The sequence below is a fragment of the Tuber melanosporum genome (genome assembly GCF_000151645.1).
Source record: "Tuber melanosporum whole genome shotgun sequence assembly, scaffold_18, strain Mel28".
Lineage (NCBI taxonomy): Eukaryota > Fungi > Ascomycota > Pezizomycetes > Pezizales > Tuberaceae > Tuber > Tuber melanosporum.
The window spans coordinates 156,563-171,214 of NW_003298841.1; the positions used below are offsets into that span (position 1 = coordinate 156,563).

General features: G+C 43.6%; 1 protein-coding gene across 1 annotated transcript; it reads left to right on the forward strand.

Moving 5' to 3' along the window:
• Positions 1-13,699: 13,699 nt before the first annotated feature.
• GSTUM_00005129001 (uncharacterized protein) lies at positions 13,700-14,652 on the forward strand (the record flags this gene model as incomplete). Its single annotated transcript, XM_002837165.1, has 2 exons — positions 13,700-13,733; positions 14,324-14,652. The coding sequence occupies 2 exons, from the start codon at positions 13,700-13,702 to the stop codon at positions 14,650-14,652; spliced, it is 363 nt and encodes a 120-aa protein (XP_002837211.1).

Sequence of the window (14,652 nt, forward strand, 5' to 3'; positions counted from 1 at the left end):
ACGCTCTGGTGGATTTTATAGAAGGACTAAATCCTTCTGAAGAGCAGCAGCTTGGCGGACATTATGGTGGTTTCTAACTTCAAGGTCAATAACTTCTCTATGAAATCTGCCATAACTTTACAAGAACTGAGGTAGCTGAGGATATTGGAACTGCTTGAAACAGCGGATAAAGACCTAAGCTGCAAACATGTTTCAATTAAGGAATTTGATAAAGGGAATATGGAAAACCCAGAACTAGAAGTGAACAACAGTATTTGTTATGAATACAATTCCTTTACTGAGCAGCTTGTCATAAACTATATGGAAACACTAACTCATTACTCGCTACATTATTCTTCCAAGCAAATATTCTACTACTTTCTGAATTGAAGTATCGGATCATTAAAAACTAGTCAGTTATTTTCTGTTGGTTCAGGTACTAGTTTGTATTAAAACAACTCCCCTTTAGCATAATCTGGCTAACTCCATTCAGCATTTGAAGGTTTCGGGGGCAAGTGGAGCGGCGGATCTTCGACATTGCCAAATACCTTTGCAAAGCTGAACACCCTGCAATTTCCTGCAATCTTTTATCAGTATGGATTTTCTGAAAGCTCAGATAATTTGATGGATGACGCACGTCTTTGGCTGCTTGGTACGGAAGGCCAGACAAAAATACTTGTTGTTTTATCCTTTATTGAGAGTCAGTTAAGAGGGAACCCGGCTGAAGACACCGCGGATGCAAACAGCAACCCTGAAGAACAGACTATCATCGACAGTATTAATGAATTAACCATTCAAACTAATTTGACACAAATGTTGGAACAACTGAATCAAAGTGCCAAGTTGATAAAACTATTGATAGGAGACCTTTCAGAAACTGTAGACTTATTCTGCGCTATGAAGGATTATACAAATATTGTGGAATTTGTTAATTCCACAGTTCTTCCACTACCTATCAGGGATTCTACTGTTCGCTCAGTGGAAGTGCGCTCCCTTAATCCTTCTATTGTTTTGGTCCTCGCTAGAAATTTTACCATTTTGCTAGAACGTGCTGGCGATTCTAATACTTTTACGGTACCTGCCAGCACTTCTACTGTTCTCCCAGAACCCGCTAGCAAATCTACCGTTCTTTCAGTACCACCCAGTGATTCTACCATTTACTCTGTCCTCACTGGCCATTCTACTGTTCTTCCGTCTCCTCCACCCCCGCTATTCTACCATTCTCTCAGACTTCACTAGTGTTTCTACCAGAATCCAAGAATTTCATATCCTATTAGAGGATATCTTCAGCAATAATCTGCCCGAAGTACTCGATCGTAAAGGTTCAATCATCTTCTCTTTTCGTGAGCTAGAAGCATATGTCATCGCGTTTCTCCAAGGAACTACCTTGTCTAGAGTCCTACAACGTGCAAAAAATCATATGAAAGAGAAAGAGTTATGGAAGGAAAGAGAGACTTTTACACAGTATAAACAACGGAGGAGCTATGGATGGGGGGATCAGGGCTTCCTATGTGTACTGTCATATAAAACATAGCTTTCTAGATTTCTTAAAGATACTCTCATTCTCAAGTCTCTCAATCAAGAACAATAAATCCAGACCAAATACTACCGCCTTCCTCAGCCCTTCAACTATAACATGCAACCTACCAATCCATTTCTACACCCCCCTTACTGATGCTTTCTCCATTGCCGCTGTTTTCTGCCTATAAATCCATCTCTATATCAGGCCACTTACTGCATAGAGCATACTTCCATGGCCCCTCTGTAATCTCTCCAAGCCTTGGCGGCCAAGCGCTCCATCAGGCCCTTACTAAACACTCCAGTGAAATGTCTATAGCAGTACCAGCATACCCTACTGGCCTGCCAAACCCCACAACACCTCCCTACATCCTAACAGGAGATGCAAAACCGCCTAAGATTGGCTTTAATTCTTCAACAGTACACCTGGTTTTATCTTGAGCCAGTTGGTCAGCAGCCATGTACATTATCGGCAAACACTGCATCGGGTCTAATAACCTAGAGGTGCAGCTATTTGCAGATCTTGAGAGGCACTTATCTCTTTCATTAACAAAAGGTGAGTCTCAGCTATTACTGATAATTGAGGCCGGATGTGTTAATGATTTGTCTTTAATATAGGATCAAGTGATAAAGCAGATCTAGAAAGGGCAATTGCGGAGCAGAAGGAACTTGAGCAGGAGAGGCAGGCTTTAGTGTGCACTCCAAACTCGCCTCTTGGTGTGGACTTAGTTATTGCCTAACACTTTGTATTTGTTCAATTGATATACACCAGGACAGTAGAGAATAACAGCAACTGGAAATTTGATAACAAGAGAGCCAACTACAGAATCTGGGTTATGAGATAGCCAAAGCAAAAATTTAGAATGAACCTCTTACAGAGAGACTTGAAGGGATTGAAAAGGTCGATAGAGTGTGTCAGCGTAAAGGGTATGCCTGTTTCCTTTAGTAAGGACTCTCGTTAAATTCAAGTTAACTTATCAAAATAGACTCACTATCACCAATCATACATCCTTAGAAAACAAAGCTAATATACTACCAGCTATTAATTATCTTGTACAGGACATCCCGACTGGAACACCAACACTCCCAGTATCACTACCTCTAAAGGGTTTAAATAATCCACAGACACAATTGAGCATTCCAGTAGTCAAAGTAAGTCAAACACTATTCTCTTACAAAGATAGTGAAGTTTATACAGATTCTACTCCCCTCCTAGATGATCTAAAGAAGGCATATCAGGAGATTGCCTCTATCTAAAATGATATTTGCTATGAGCTTGATCAGTTCAAAGAGGCATATAATCTTTTGGCAGAGGAATATGCACCAAATAAGGCTGATTGGAAGCAGTGGTCCAAGTAAGAAAACGCTCGATTGATCAATTCCAATACCAGGAGAATAGACTGAGGTACAGCTGAGCCACAGACTATCAAACTGAAGCTTAACGGCTATACAACCCCGGCTACACCACTAACTGGTCCCTCGCCTACTCTGTGAGAACTAAACATCTCTCTGGTCATGCTGCGATTCCAATCATCTGCTGTTCCCTCATTACATCACAAAGGAGGACTATTTCACGAGTTTCTAGGATCTGGTGATAGCATGGCAGGGGTGGATAAATGGGTCTTTTGAACCTTGTGATGAGAATAGTCTGATAGCTGGTGACCTAAAAGAGGGTCCAGAAGAGTTGACTTCTGCGCCTCTCAGCAGCCCTCCATCATCTTCATCTACCCAGGGGACCTAGGCAGCATCAAAAACATATGGAGTCACCCAGAATTCTGAACCGCACGATGGTGGTGACTCAAAAGAGAGTGAGGATAACCCTAGATCTAGTGATTGTTACAGTGGTGTACCCCATGAGCCTGTTGTACCATCTCCGGACTCTACCTTCAAGGTTCCTATGTTTAAGCAGGAGATAGATATTTGGGGTCACAGTCATATTAGTCAGGAAGGTAATTGTGTGGCAAGGCCAGGAATTATCAAATGTGAATTCCATGAAACCCCTAACAATGAGGGCTTTGGCTATCGTTTAGTTGGTTAAGTGAGTCTTGATTGGATTTGGATAATATCGGATAAAAACCTCAAATACCCCCAAATACTTGAAGCCACTGCATCCTGAGCTGGAGACTGCGGAGAATAATAGCAGACCTCGCTCGATTAGTGGTGGGTTTAGGATCACTTCTACCAACAATACTGGAGAGACACAACATACTGAAAATTACTTGCCTGTACTTACTTTTCCTCTTCCTACAATTAGTAAGGAAAAACCTCCGAGTCTATGGTTAGACTGTCATCTAACATGGGTAAGGGCTCTGGTGTGGACAGCAAGGATCGAGCCTGGGAGCTGTCCTTTATTTCCTGCCCCAATCAAGGGTAGCAATTCTACCATTTTCCAAGAATCAGCCAGCAATTCTACAGTTCTCCCAGAACCTTGTGGGCATTCTGCATCTCACCTAGTGCTAGCCCGAGGCGAGCAAAATATCATGTATCATAGAACAAAACAAGATAGAGCATCGGTACAATATTCCTAATGTATGGAAATTAGCATAATCTTTGACAATGTACAGTCGTGTCTGTAAAGTCTTCATACCCCGGCGGCGTAACCACACAATCACAACACCTCTCCATGGAAAATTGAAAAAGAAATTCAAACAACTCAATTAAGAAAAGTAGATGAATAAAACTAATAAGCCTTAAGAAAATATTATTACTACTTTGTATGACCACCATCTGCATCTAGTACAGCCTGTATTCTCTCAGGCATACTATCTATCCACCCATCCAACTTCTCTTGGGAAATTAAATCACATTCCTCCTTTGCCGCCTGAAATAATTCAGCAGCACTGTGAGGCCTCCTATCCAACCTGGAGAATCGATTTCTGAGGACTCTTTTGAGCAGAGCCCAAGTGTTCTCAATAGGATTGAGATCTGGTGAGTTGGGTAGCCAAGACAATTTTTGATAACCACAGTCTGACTGTAATTTTCTGTTTTCCTCACTACCATGCCAGGAGGCATTGTCTGCTACTAGGTAGATGTTGTCAGAAGGTCTATCCAGACTATCTATAAAAGAGATGAGGTATGGCTGGTGGATTTCAGTTGCATATTGGTGGGAATTAAGGCCAAGTCTGTCTCTTTTGCTGGTCTTTTCTTCCTCCCCTGTAACCGGTATGGGTACTCGGTTATTGGTTTTGTTTTAAGTATCGTTTGATACTTGGTTTTGTTTTATGTTTTGTTTTAAGTATCATTTGATACTTGGTTTTGTTTTAAGTATCGTTTGATACTTGGTTTTGTTTTAAGTATCGTTTGATACTTTGTTTTGTTTTATGTTTTGTTTTAAGTATCACCTAGATACTTAAGGAGTTTTACCAAAGTGTATCGATTGATACCTTTGATTAGTTTCGTTCATGCTACACATGAACAAGATTTGTTTATTTAAAGACCACCTGTTTCTACGATAGAAAAGGCAGACTTCGACAGACAGTATTCCAATGTACTTGGTTGAACTGTTACTTCTTTGTTTCCCAGTACACCCTTGAAGCCTGCTTTAATTCTCAGCTCTCGCCTCCTCTCCGGAAGAGCAGGCCACCTGCAAACTATCATATCCTTTACCGATAACATGATTAGCACCTTGCGAACACGTTACATTTTTTTAACCTCAGCAAGTGGTTAAGAACCTGTCCCCGGATTTAGGCCTGATCAACCTATCGATATCCACCTTAGAACGCTAGTGGAGAGAAGCGACAGAATTACAGCACATTCGGCTTCGTCTCAAACCCAAGATAGAGTCTTTAACGACCAGGAGTGGGAAGCAAATCCCACGGCCAGACCTTACAAGAAAGAAACAACCCCGGCGCTCTGCTTACGAGCCAGGCGATCTTGCAAATACGGAAGATACACAACCTCCAGGAGAATTCCCCTCTACTCCAGCAAAGAAGCCTTCCTTTGAACCTCCAATCGACCCCGAAACCAGTAGCGAATCAGATATGGCTAGCGCAGGAGGAGGACCTTCTGGAGGAGGAAAATCTAGGACTAGGCCTAAAGAAGAGGAGGTACCCGCAGCATTTGAACCCCCCAAGTTTAAACTCCACCTCCCAGCGAAATTCACAGGAGAAGGAAAAGACCTCAAACCTGAAGCTTTTGACCGATGGGCGACGGAACTCTCACACTTCCTTCTCTTACAAGGAAAAGATGTTGAAGACCCTACTACCGGACTTATTGTTGGATCATTTTGCGAAGGAAAGGCAACCGATGCATACCACCAATGTTATAAGGATTTCGGCGGGAATGTAAGATTAAGAGGAACTACAGTTCTCGATTACCTGAAAGGATGATTCCAATCCTCTATAACCAAAGACCTCCTATACAACAAATTCAACCAGCTCCAGCAAGTTAACGGAATACATGTCAAGCGAATCACCGATGTGGCTACGGACCTAATGATGTATAAGGACCGAATGGAGAGAGGAAGTATCTCCTAATACATCCAGAAGCGAGGATTCTACGACACCATGCACCCTACCCTCCGGCGAGAAGTAGAACCACTCGAGCAAGACGGCGATGATATTGCAGTAATAATTGCAAGAGCAGAACAAAAGGACGCCATTCTCCATGAGACAAAGGCCTATAAAACACAGACATCCTCTAGCAGGAACAGCCAGCCACGGCACAAAGCCTCCAGCAACTCTGAAGACGATACCCCATGGGTTTTCAAGAAGAAAACAAAATCCTCCAAAGAATCGAGACGGCAACAAAGAGGATGTTTTGAATGTAGAAAAATAGGACACATGGCGAGGAACTGTCCTACGAAGAAAAGGAAAGGAAAGGCATTTAAGCAAGAGGCATCGGCCAACAATGTTGAAAGCAATAATACCCAATCTAGCGAATATGAAGAGATCCATATCGGATATATCGATGTGGAATGCAACAGTGTCTGACCTCCGGCTACATTCAAAGCACACACCGCCCTGGAAGGTACTATCCTGATCAATGGCAAAAAGGCCCGAGTCCTATTCGACACTGGTGCAATCGGAAGAGATATGATCAGTAATGCCTTTGTCTCTGTCCATGGACTCCCAACTCGAGACCTTAACCAACCTATACCAGTCAATATGGCAGTAAAGGGATCACGATCCACAAGTCATAAAACCTGTAGCGCGACTATTCGACTTGGTTCTGTAGTCCTACCCTCCCAGGAAATGCTGGTTGGAAATTTAGCCAAATATGATGCCCTAATAGGCATGCCATTCCTGAACCACCACAAGGCTATAATCAGGTGTGGGGAATCAACCATCAATTTCCCAGATCAGAAGGTCAGAGTCTCATGCAAGCTAACAAGTGGAGAGTACCGAGCCGCAGTCTGTGAAGCAACTGCCCAATGACTATTGGATGAATACTCAGATGTTTTCCCTGATCAAATACCCGAAGAACTACTGCCTATGAGAGAGGTGAATCACCACATTCGACTCCAAGACCCCTCTAATCTCAAGAACCAACCCACCTACTCTATTCCCGACGCATACAAAGGCCCACTTTGTGATTGGATCAACCAACAACAAAGAAGAGGAGTCATCTACTGGGCAGAAGCCCCAGGTGCCGCTCCTATGTTTGTTCAACCCAAAGCAGATGGTAAAAGAATTCCCCCCTTGGTTGACCTCAAGCTACGGAACGAAAATACGGTTATGGACAGCTCCACTATCCCAAACCAAACCCAGATCCTAAATGCAGTTGGACGGGCTAGATTCCGAAGTAAGATTGACATAAGCGATGCCTACTTCCAAACAAGGTTAGATCCAGAAAGCGAATGCTACAACAGTTTTAAAACACCCTTTGAATGGTTTATTATTAGCCGAGTTATATTACCAGGTGATATGAATGCACCCGCCACCTTTATACGAATTATGGAAAACCTCCTGAGCGAATACCTCCACCATTTTGTTTGGGTCTACATTGATGATATTCTCATCTTCTCGACCACTGAAATAGAGCACGCCTACCATATAGGTTTGGTTTGTACCAAACTTAAGGAAGCTAAATTCTACGCTAGCAGAAACAAATCAATCCTGTTTGCCGATAAACTCGATATCCTAGGACATGTTATAGATGATGAAGGAATACATGCAGGTCCAGGAAAAATAGCCTGTTTAACAGAATGGACGACTCCCCGGAATCAAAAGGAACTCATGCGATTCCTAGGACTAGTCAACTATATTTCCCAATTCCTACCACACCACGCCACTGTAACAGCGCCGCTCACAGACCTTACCGGAAATGCAGAATTTGTCTGGACCCACACTCATGACCAAGCCTTTACCAACATCAAGGAGTTGATAAAAAACGCCAATGTTATTCGACCTATCGACTATAGTAAAACAGAACCGATATGGCTAATTACTGATGCATCAGATGTTGGAGTTGGAGCATGGGTTCGGTAAGGGGCCTCCCATGAAATGGGAAGACCGGCGGCATTACACAGCAGGCAGTTCATTAACTCACAGATGAACTATGGAATAACAGACAAGGAAGCCCTTGCTGTGATTGATGCTCTCGCCGCTTTCAATCACATTCTGATGGGCAATACCTTCACCATTGTCACCGACCACCAACCTCTCACTAATCTTAAAACAGAAAGAATACCTGGAAGCAGAAGAACAAGAGGGATAGGCGAAATCAGCAAATACGATGCAGAAATCATCTATACACCTGGGAGAACGAACTATTTAGCTGATGCTCTCTCCTGCCTATATGAGAATCAAGACCTCGCAGATCCTCCTCTTGTTCATGACTACACAAGACGAAGCGAAGACAGCCCTGACGACACCTCCTATGAACAAGAACCATCGATGGCTACCGCTAGCTCTGCCACTCCCTCCAATCCTTTCTCTTACACCAGGTACAGCGCTGCCGGAAGGGAACGAGGGAAGGACATTGATGAAAAATGGAAAGACAATTGCACCCTCCACAGCACTCCTCCTCACGAGCTTGAACAAAGCAGACTCCACTGGTCCCACTGTTATCACGACACCTGCCTGTTTCACCAGACAGAGATCAAGTTCAGCAACAGATACCAGCGACAGTACTATATGCCTGCTGAAGATTCCAAAGACACCAGCTTCGACACCGCAGAAGGAGCAGAAGAGATGATCGATGAAAATGAATCAATCCAATATCCTCATACCCTTAATCCTGTTCCTGCTCGATACCAAGGTCTTGAAGAACTCGAACAAGCAGCAGCCTATGTGGATGCGATATCCTATTTACACCCCCCACAGTCAGCCCCGCCATCCTCTCCTCCCATAACCAATTCACAACCACTATATGGTGGACCCTTACGAGGTTACAACAATGAAACCATTGTCTCGGTCATACCCCCTACTATTCCCGAGCATCGTCGACAACTCTATGAAGCCTTCGAGGAAGAGGAAGCTCCGATCGAACCAACAAGAGGATCTCTGATTGAGGATGAATGAGATGTTAGATCAACCACAGAAGAATTAACATCATCGTTTCGAAGCCAAATGATAGCAGGATATCGCCATGATCCGATCTACTTCAAAGCCATGGATAGCTCCAGGTATGGAGATCTTGCACCATCCAACATATCTAACGGAATAGTCTATACCAGCACCAGTTATGGTGAACATTGCCTATACATCCCAAAAGGCCATATATTCAATGGAATAACTATTAGAGAATATGTCATCTCTGAGATTCACAACAACGGACACCACAGTGCGGACCACAACCTTCAATATGCCTCAGAATATGTTTACTGGCCTGAGATGCGGAAGGATTTCTGCGATTTCGTCAAACAATGTGAACTCTGCCAGGCAAACAAGTAGCGAACACAACTACCTGAAGCAAAAGCACAGACCCTCCAACTACCATGTGAAATATTCGAATCATATGCCATCAATTTCGCAGGACTATTCAATAAATCTGCTGGATATGACACTATCTTGGTAGCTGTGGATCGATTCTCGGGATACACATGGCTCATACCAATGAAGATTATCGATTCCTCCAAAGACACCTGGAATAACCTCCAACGATACCTGTTTACCCCCCATGGGTACCCCTTATCTATTGTCAGTGATGCTGATCCCCGCTTTACCGCCAGATTCTGGAAGCAAACCTTGACCTCCCTCGGTATAAACCACATTATGGCTGCCCCTGGACACCATGAGACCAATGGCCAAGCAGAACGAAAGATCCGCGAGGTTAAGACCGGAATTAGGAACATGATCAATGAACGACAAATCAACTGGGAACCAGCCCTTGTTGAGCTAGCAGCATATATCAATGCCAGATTTTCAGACACCTTGGGAATGTCTCCATACAAGGCAATCTTCGGCCACCAATACCCCCTCCTACCTACAACACTATTTAAGAACTCCTCAGTCCTGGCCTCCGATGACCACCTGAACCGCTATCAAGCGATTCAGAATGATGCCTTCCAAGCTGTTAAAGCTGCCTGATTCCGAAGTACTACTACTGCTCAGAAGCAACGATGCAAACATGTCCCTATCCTACTAGGTAATATGCTCATGGTTCATGGAAACCTGTTCATAACCAATGTTGGACGCAGCAAAAAACTACAACCCCCATGGCGAGGACCCTTCAAAGTCATATCCTTTGACAAGCATACAGAGAACTACACTGTCCAGATGGATAGACGCATGTACCGTTGCAATACTGCAGTATTCCATGCCTCTGCTGTCAAACGATTCCACCCAAATGACGACTCCAAGTTCCCTGGAAGAACCCACTCTCGACCCACACCTATTATCATTGAAAGGAAGGCTGAATAGGAAGTTGAAGAAATCCGAGACCACCGCCTTGGGCATAGAAATGATCAGTTTTTAGTCAAATGGAAAGGATATCCAACGAGTAAAAACAGCTGGGAACCACTAGAGGGACTCGAGCACGCTATGGATATGTTGAACGAATGGTGGAAAGACAATATGCCAAACGAATCCCTTCCCCCAACGATCAACTACATCACCATGTGCTGGACACCGACGATGCCAGAAACTGAGCGATAGCATGCAGAACTCAAAGCTAGAGATGGATTTTGGGCGGCATACCTTGAATCAGAATTCGAAAGCAGCGATGAGGAAAATCCAGCTATGGAGCAGGCTCTCGACAATCTTATATAGTCACCAATCACCATCCGAATACCATAACGATGTCAAACTATGTGGAACTCAATGTGAGGCTGCGACAACAGATTGTTGGACTGTTGTTGAACCGCGATGTTATCCAACTTGAAGACTATTTCGAAATCCTCTGGATAGACTACTGTCCTGATTGTGACCATGCTTGGGTTGACGTACAACGCGAATCTGGTATTCGTGACTATTGTGATTTACATTTCTTTGAGTCTGAGTGTTTCCTTAAAGTTTCTTCCTGCCCCTGGTGTGATACTTATGATGAAGAATTTCTTGCGGAAACCGAAGCCATGAGTTTGTCGGAATCCACTTTTGATGATTATTAGGTTTTGTTTATTTAAACAGTTGTTTTGTTTTGGGGAATGTAACCGGTATGGGTACTTGGTTATTGGTTTTGTTTTAAGTATTGTTTGATACTTGGTTTTGTTTTAAGTATCGTTTGATACTTGGTTTTGTTTTATGTTTTGTTTTAAGTATCACCTTGATACTTAAGGAGTTTTACCAAAGTGTATCGATTGATACCTTTGATTAGTTTCGTTCATGCTAGACATGAACAAGATTTGTGTATTTAAAGACCGCCTGTTTCTACGATAGAAAAGGCAGACTTCGACAGACAGTCTTCCAATATACTTGGTTAAACAGTTACTTCTTTGTTTCCAAGTACATCCTCGAAGCCTCCTTTAGTTCTCAGCTCTCACCTCCTCTCCGGAAGAGCAGGCCACCTGCAAACTATCGTATCCTTTACCGATAACGTGATTAGCACCTTGCGAACACGTTACATCCCCCCTCTTCCTCACAAGAACTAACTCAGTCCTGCCACCCTTCATGATTGCAGTGTAGACCCCAATACTAGTCCTCCTAGACTTAAAGCTAGGCTTCAAGTTTTTTTCATCCAGCTCTTCACCAGGTCTAACTCTGACCTTCCTGTCAGTAGGATTTGGATCATAGATAATGGTGGCTTCATCCACAAAAACAACCCAATTCCAGGTACCCCTCCAATTCCTCCTTCTTCTAGCAAACTCCTTTCTCTTCTCCTTCTGTACTTTCCTCCAAAAAGGTTTTTTTCTAGGTATGAGAAGCTTAAAACCAGCTTCTGATATGATCTTATCCACAGATGTCTTTCCCAGACCAATATTCGGTTTTTTGTTAATGTCTCATAACGCTAAATGAGGCTCGGTATCGATAGTGGACTCCACTATCTTTCTTTTTTGAGGGGTAATTGTTGTTGGTCTTCCAGATCTGGTGGCATCATAGGTATTTCCATCTCTTGATTCAGCTCTTTTAACTACTGATTGAACAGTTGCCTTAGAGATACCCATAACCTTAGAACTTTTATTATACCCCATATCAGTATGTTTATATACGGCATAAATATCCTTATTTTGGTCTTCTCTAGCTCTTCGGGTATGTGGGGGGGTCATGGTAGAGGCGGTTGTTATGGGGATAGAGGACAATACCATTGCCGCACCGGGGTATGAAGACTTTACAGACACGACTGTATTAGTACTCGAGCACCTACACAATTCCGTCTCTATGGGACCCTGTAACCCTCCAAACAAAAGAGAGAAAGAAAAAAAGAAAAGACAACCATTTTGCTAATACCATCAGAGACAGTTTGGCGGTCAGATTCTAATACAAGTACACTGCTGGTAGTACTTCATGATAGATGGGATTGGCAAGGAGAGCTGGTTGGCTAGTTTTAACGTCTGCGAGTATTGTTACAATTCCATCCGGCCCACCCCGCACCCAAAGTATTATCGCTCATGGTAGGGGTACACAAAACCTGTCACATGCAATAGCCGCATGTAGTCCTGATTAGAAAGCCAATAGGATAGTATGGTCCACCAGGTCAATCAAATCTGTGCCTGTATCGTGGTACTATACCATGTATTATTCAGTCAGCCCTGTTGTGGAAGCTGGTACTTGGGTGAGGGGGAAACCAATGCTAGGCGAATCTAAAGCCTTTAGAGGGATAGCAGATACCTTCCTTGGAGGTGTCAGTCATCATAGTTGTATAAAATGTGTAGGTGAGAATGGGGAGGGGCGGGTGGGCTGTGGGCGAGAAGGGGAGATGGGGAAGATGGAGAGGGCAGCAACATAGATGGTTGAAAACTATTGCCAAAGTGTGGGCAGTTGTCTAGGCATTTGTCGGGTGAGAATAGTATACTCACCCGACAAATGCCAAGACCCCTACACTATGCGGAAGGGTTTCAGGTTTAGACTATCCATCCATCCTCCCTTCCTCTCACCTTATCACACACCCGCTCATCCCATTGTCACTCCTCTAAATACGATAAACACACTCTTCATATTAGATCCTACCAGGTTAAATATGAGTACATACAACTACCACAACCGACATTGCAAATCCACCCATCCCCATTTCTCATGGCTGCGAATACCATAAATGTACCCCCCACATTAGATCTTATCATATTAAGTACAACTACTATCACTTACCCCCCAGCATTTGCTATCCCTAGTAAGGTGTCAGATTTGACCAGCATTAATGGCCTACACGTCCGCCTCTGCCTCAGCCAACGTGGCCGGCACAATCCACTCCTATTGAAAAACAGGATGGTTATAGTAACAGGATAAGGCAAAGACTTGCAGAGTAATATACCATCGCACAATAGGACTTCTTGGTGAGGATGAAAGATCTCCGTCCCGCACCTTCTTTAAAACTAAACTAACCGAAAGGACAGAAGGTATACATAACTAAAAAAAGAAAATGAACACATCCTGCAGTCCTTCCATCCTTCCACCAATCACCACACTTTCCACGCAAGTCTTCCGCTCTCTCATTTCCTCTCCCTCGCTAATATAAGAAAGACATGTTTCAGAATGAACTCCTCCGCCTTCTTAGCCCCCATGCGTCCTGCTCTCCTACAAACAACACTCCCACTACTTCCCAGCCTCCGGCTTCCTTCTAGCCCCGACCACGCCAATTACCTTCCCTACTACCACAAACAAATGGTGACTTTTGGAGAGAATTCTTCCGCTTGTCACTGACCAGAAGGATCAGCTTCTTTCCCGTAATGTTGATCGTATCACTTTCATTGGTGGCCACAGGTGTTGGAGATTCGTTATTCTCAGCTGCTCACCACATACATATCTTCTCACCTGCGGAGTCATACGAAATGGAACCACTAAGATCCACAACACGTCCTTCCTCACCAGCGGTTTCACTATAGTTAGCTTTATACATGGCCAAACATCCACCCTGCATACATAGCGCGACAACCCCAAACACAAGATCACCTACCATGAAACACGAGCTGTTCTGATGCCGAACAACAACTATATCCTCAGTCACCTCAGATAGAATTCAGCACTGCAGGATGAAAGGGAGTAGAGTGGAACAATCTCATGTGAGATTAGGCATGCGCAGGCAGCATGCAAAGACAGGAGGTTTTCTCTGGAGGAGGATATAAGGCTGTCTTGTTTTCCACTTGTTCACTTGTTTTCTGATATAAGTTCATCATCACATTCATTCATTATCTGGTCTGATGATTTCCTATTACTTTGTTACACCTTTGTTCCTTGCTTCTCTATTTCTCTTATTACACAATCTCTACTCATACCAATAAAAGTTTCGTGTCCTTCGGTCCACAAGGGTTAGATCCGCTGTGCCCTACCATCCGTCAATTGTTTAAAAACAGGAACGGATCTTATCCTCGGCACTTCACCATCCACTACCCTGAATACTGCCAGCAGCAGAACATTCTTCATATCAAACCTCCATTGGCTTTCCAGCTTGAACTGGGTAGATTTTCACATTTCACCATCATGCCAGTTTTCACCAGGAACGGTAATGTCCATATCTACGAGGTATACGGTAAGGAGGTTCAGAGAGATAAGAGGTACTTTACTCATGCCATCATTTGTCAGGACCGCCTGTAAGATGAGATTCCTACTGCTGATTACTTGCTTTCCGAGACCGATCACCTGGTTAATGATATCCTTGATCCTTTGGAGTTATTGGAAATAA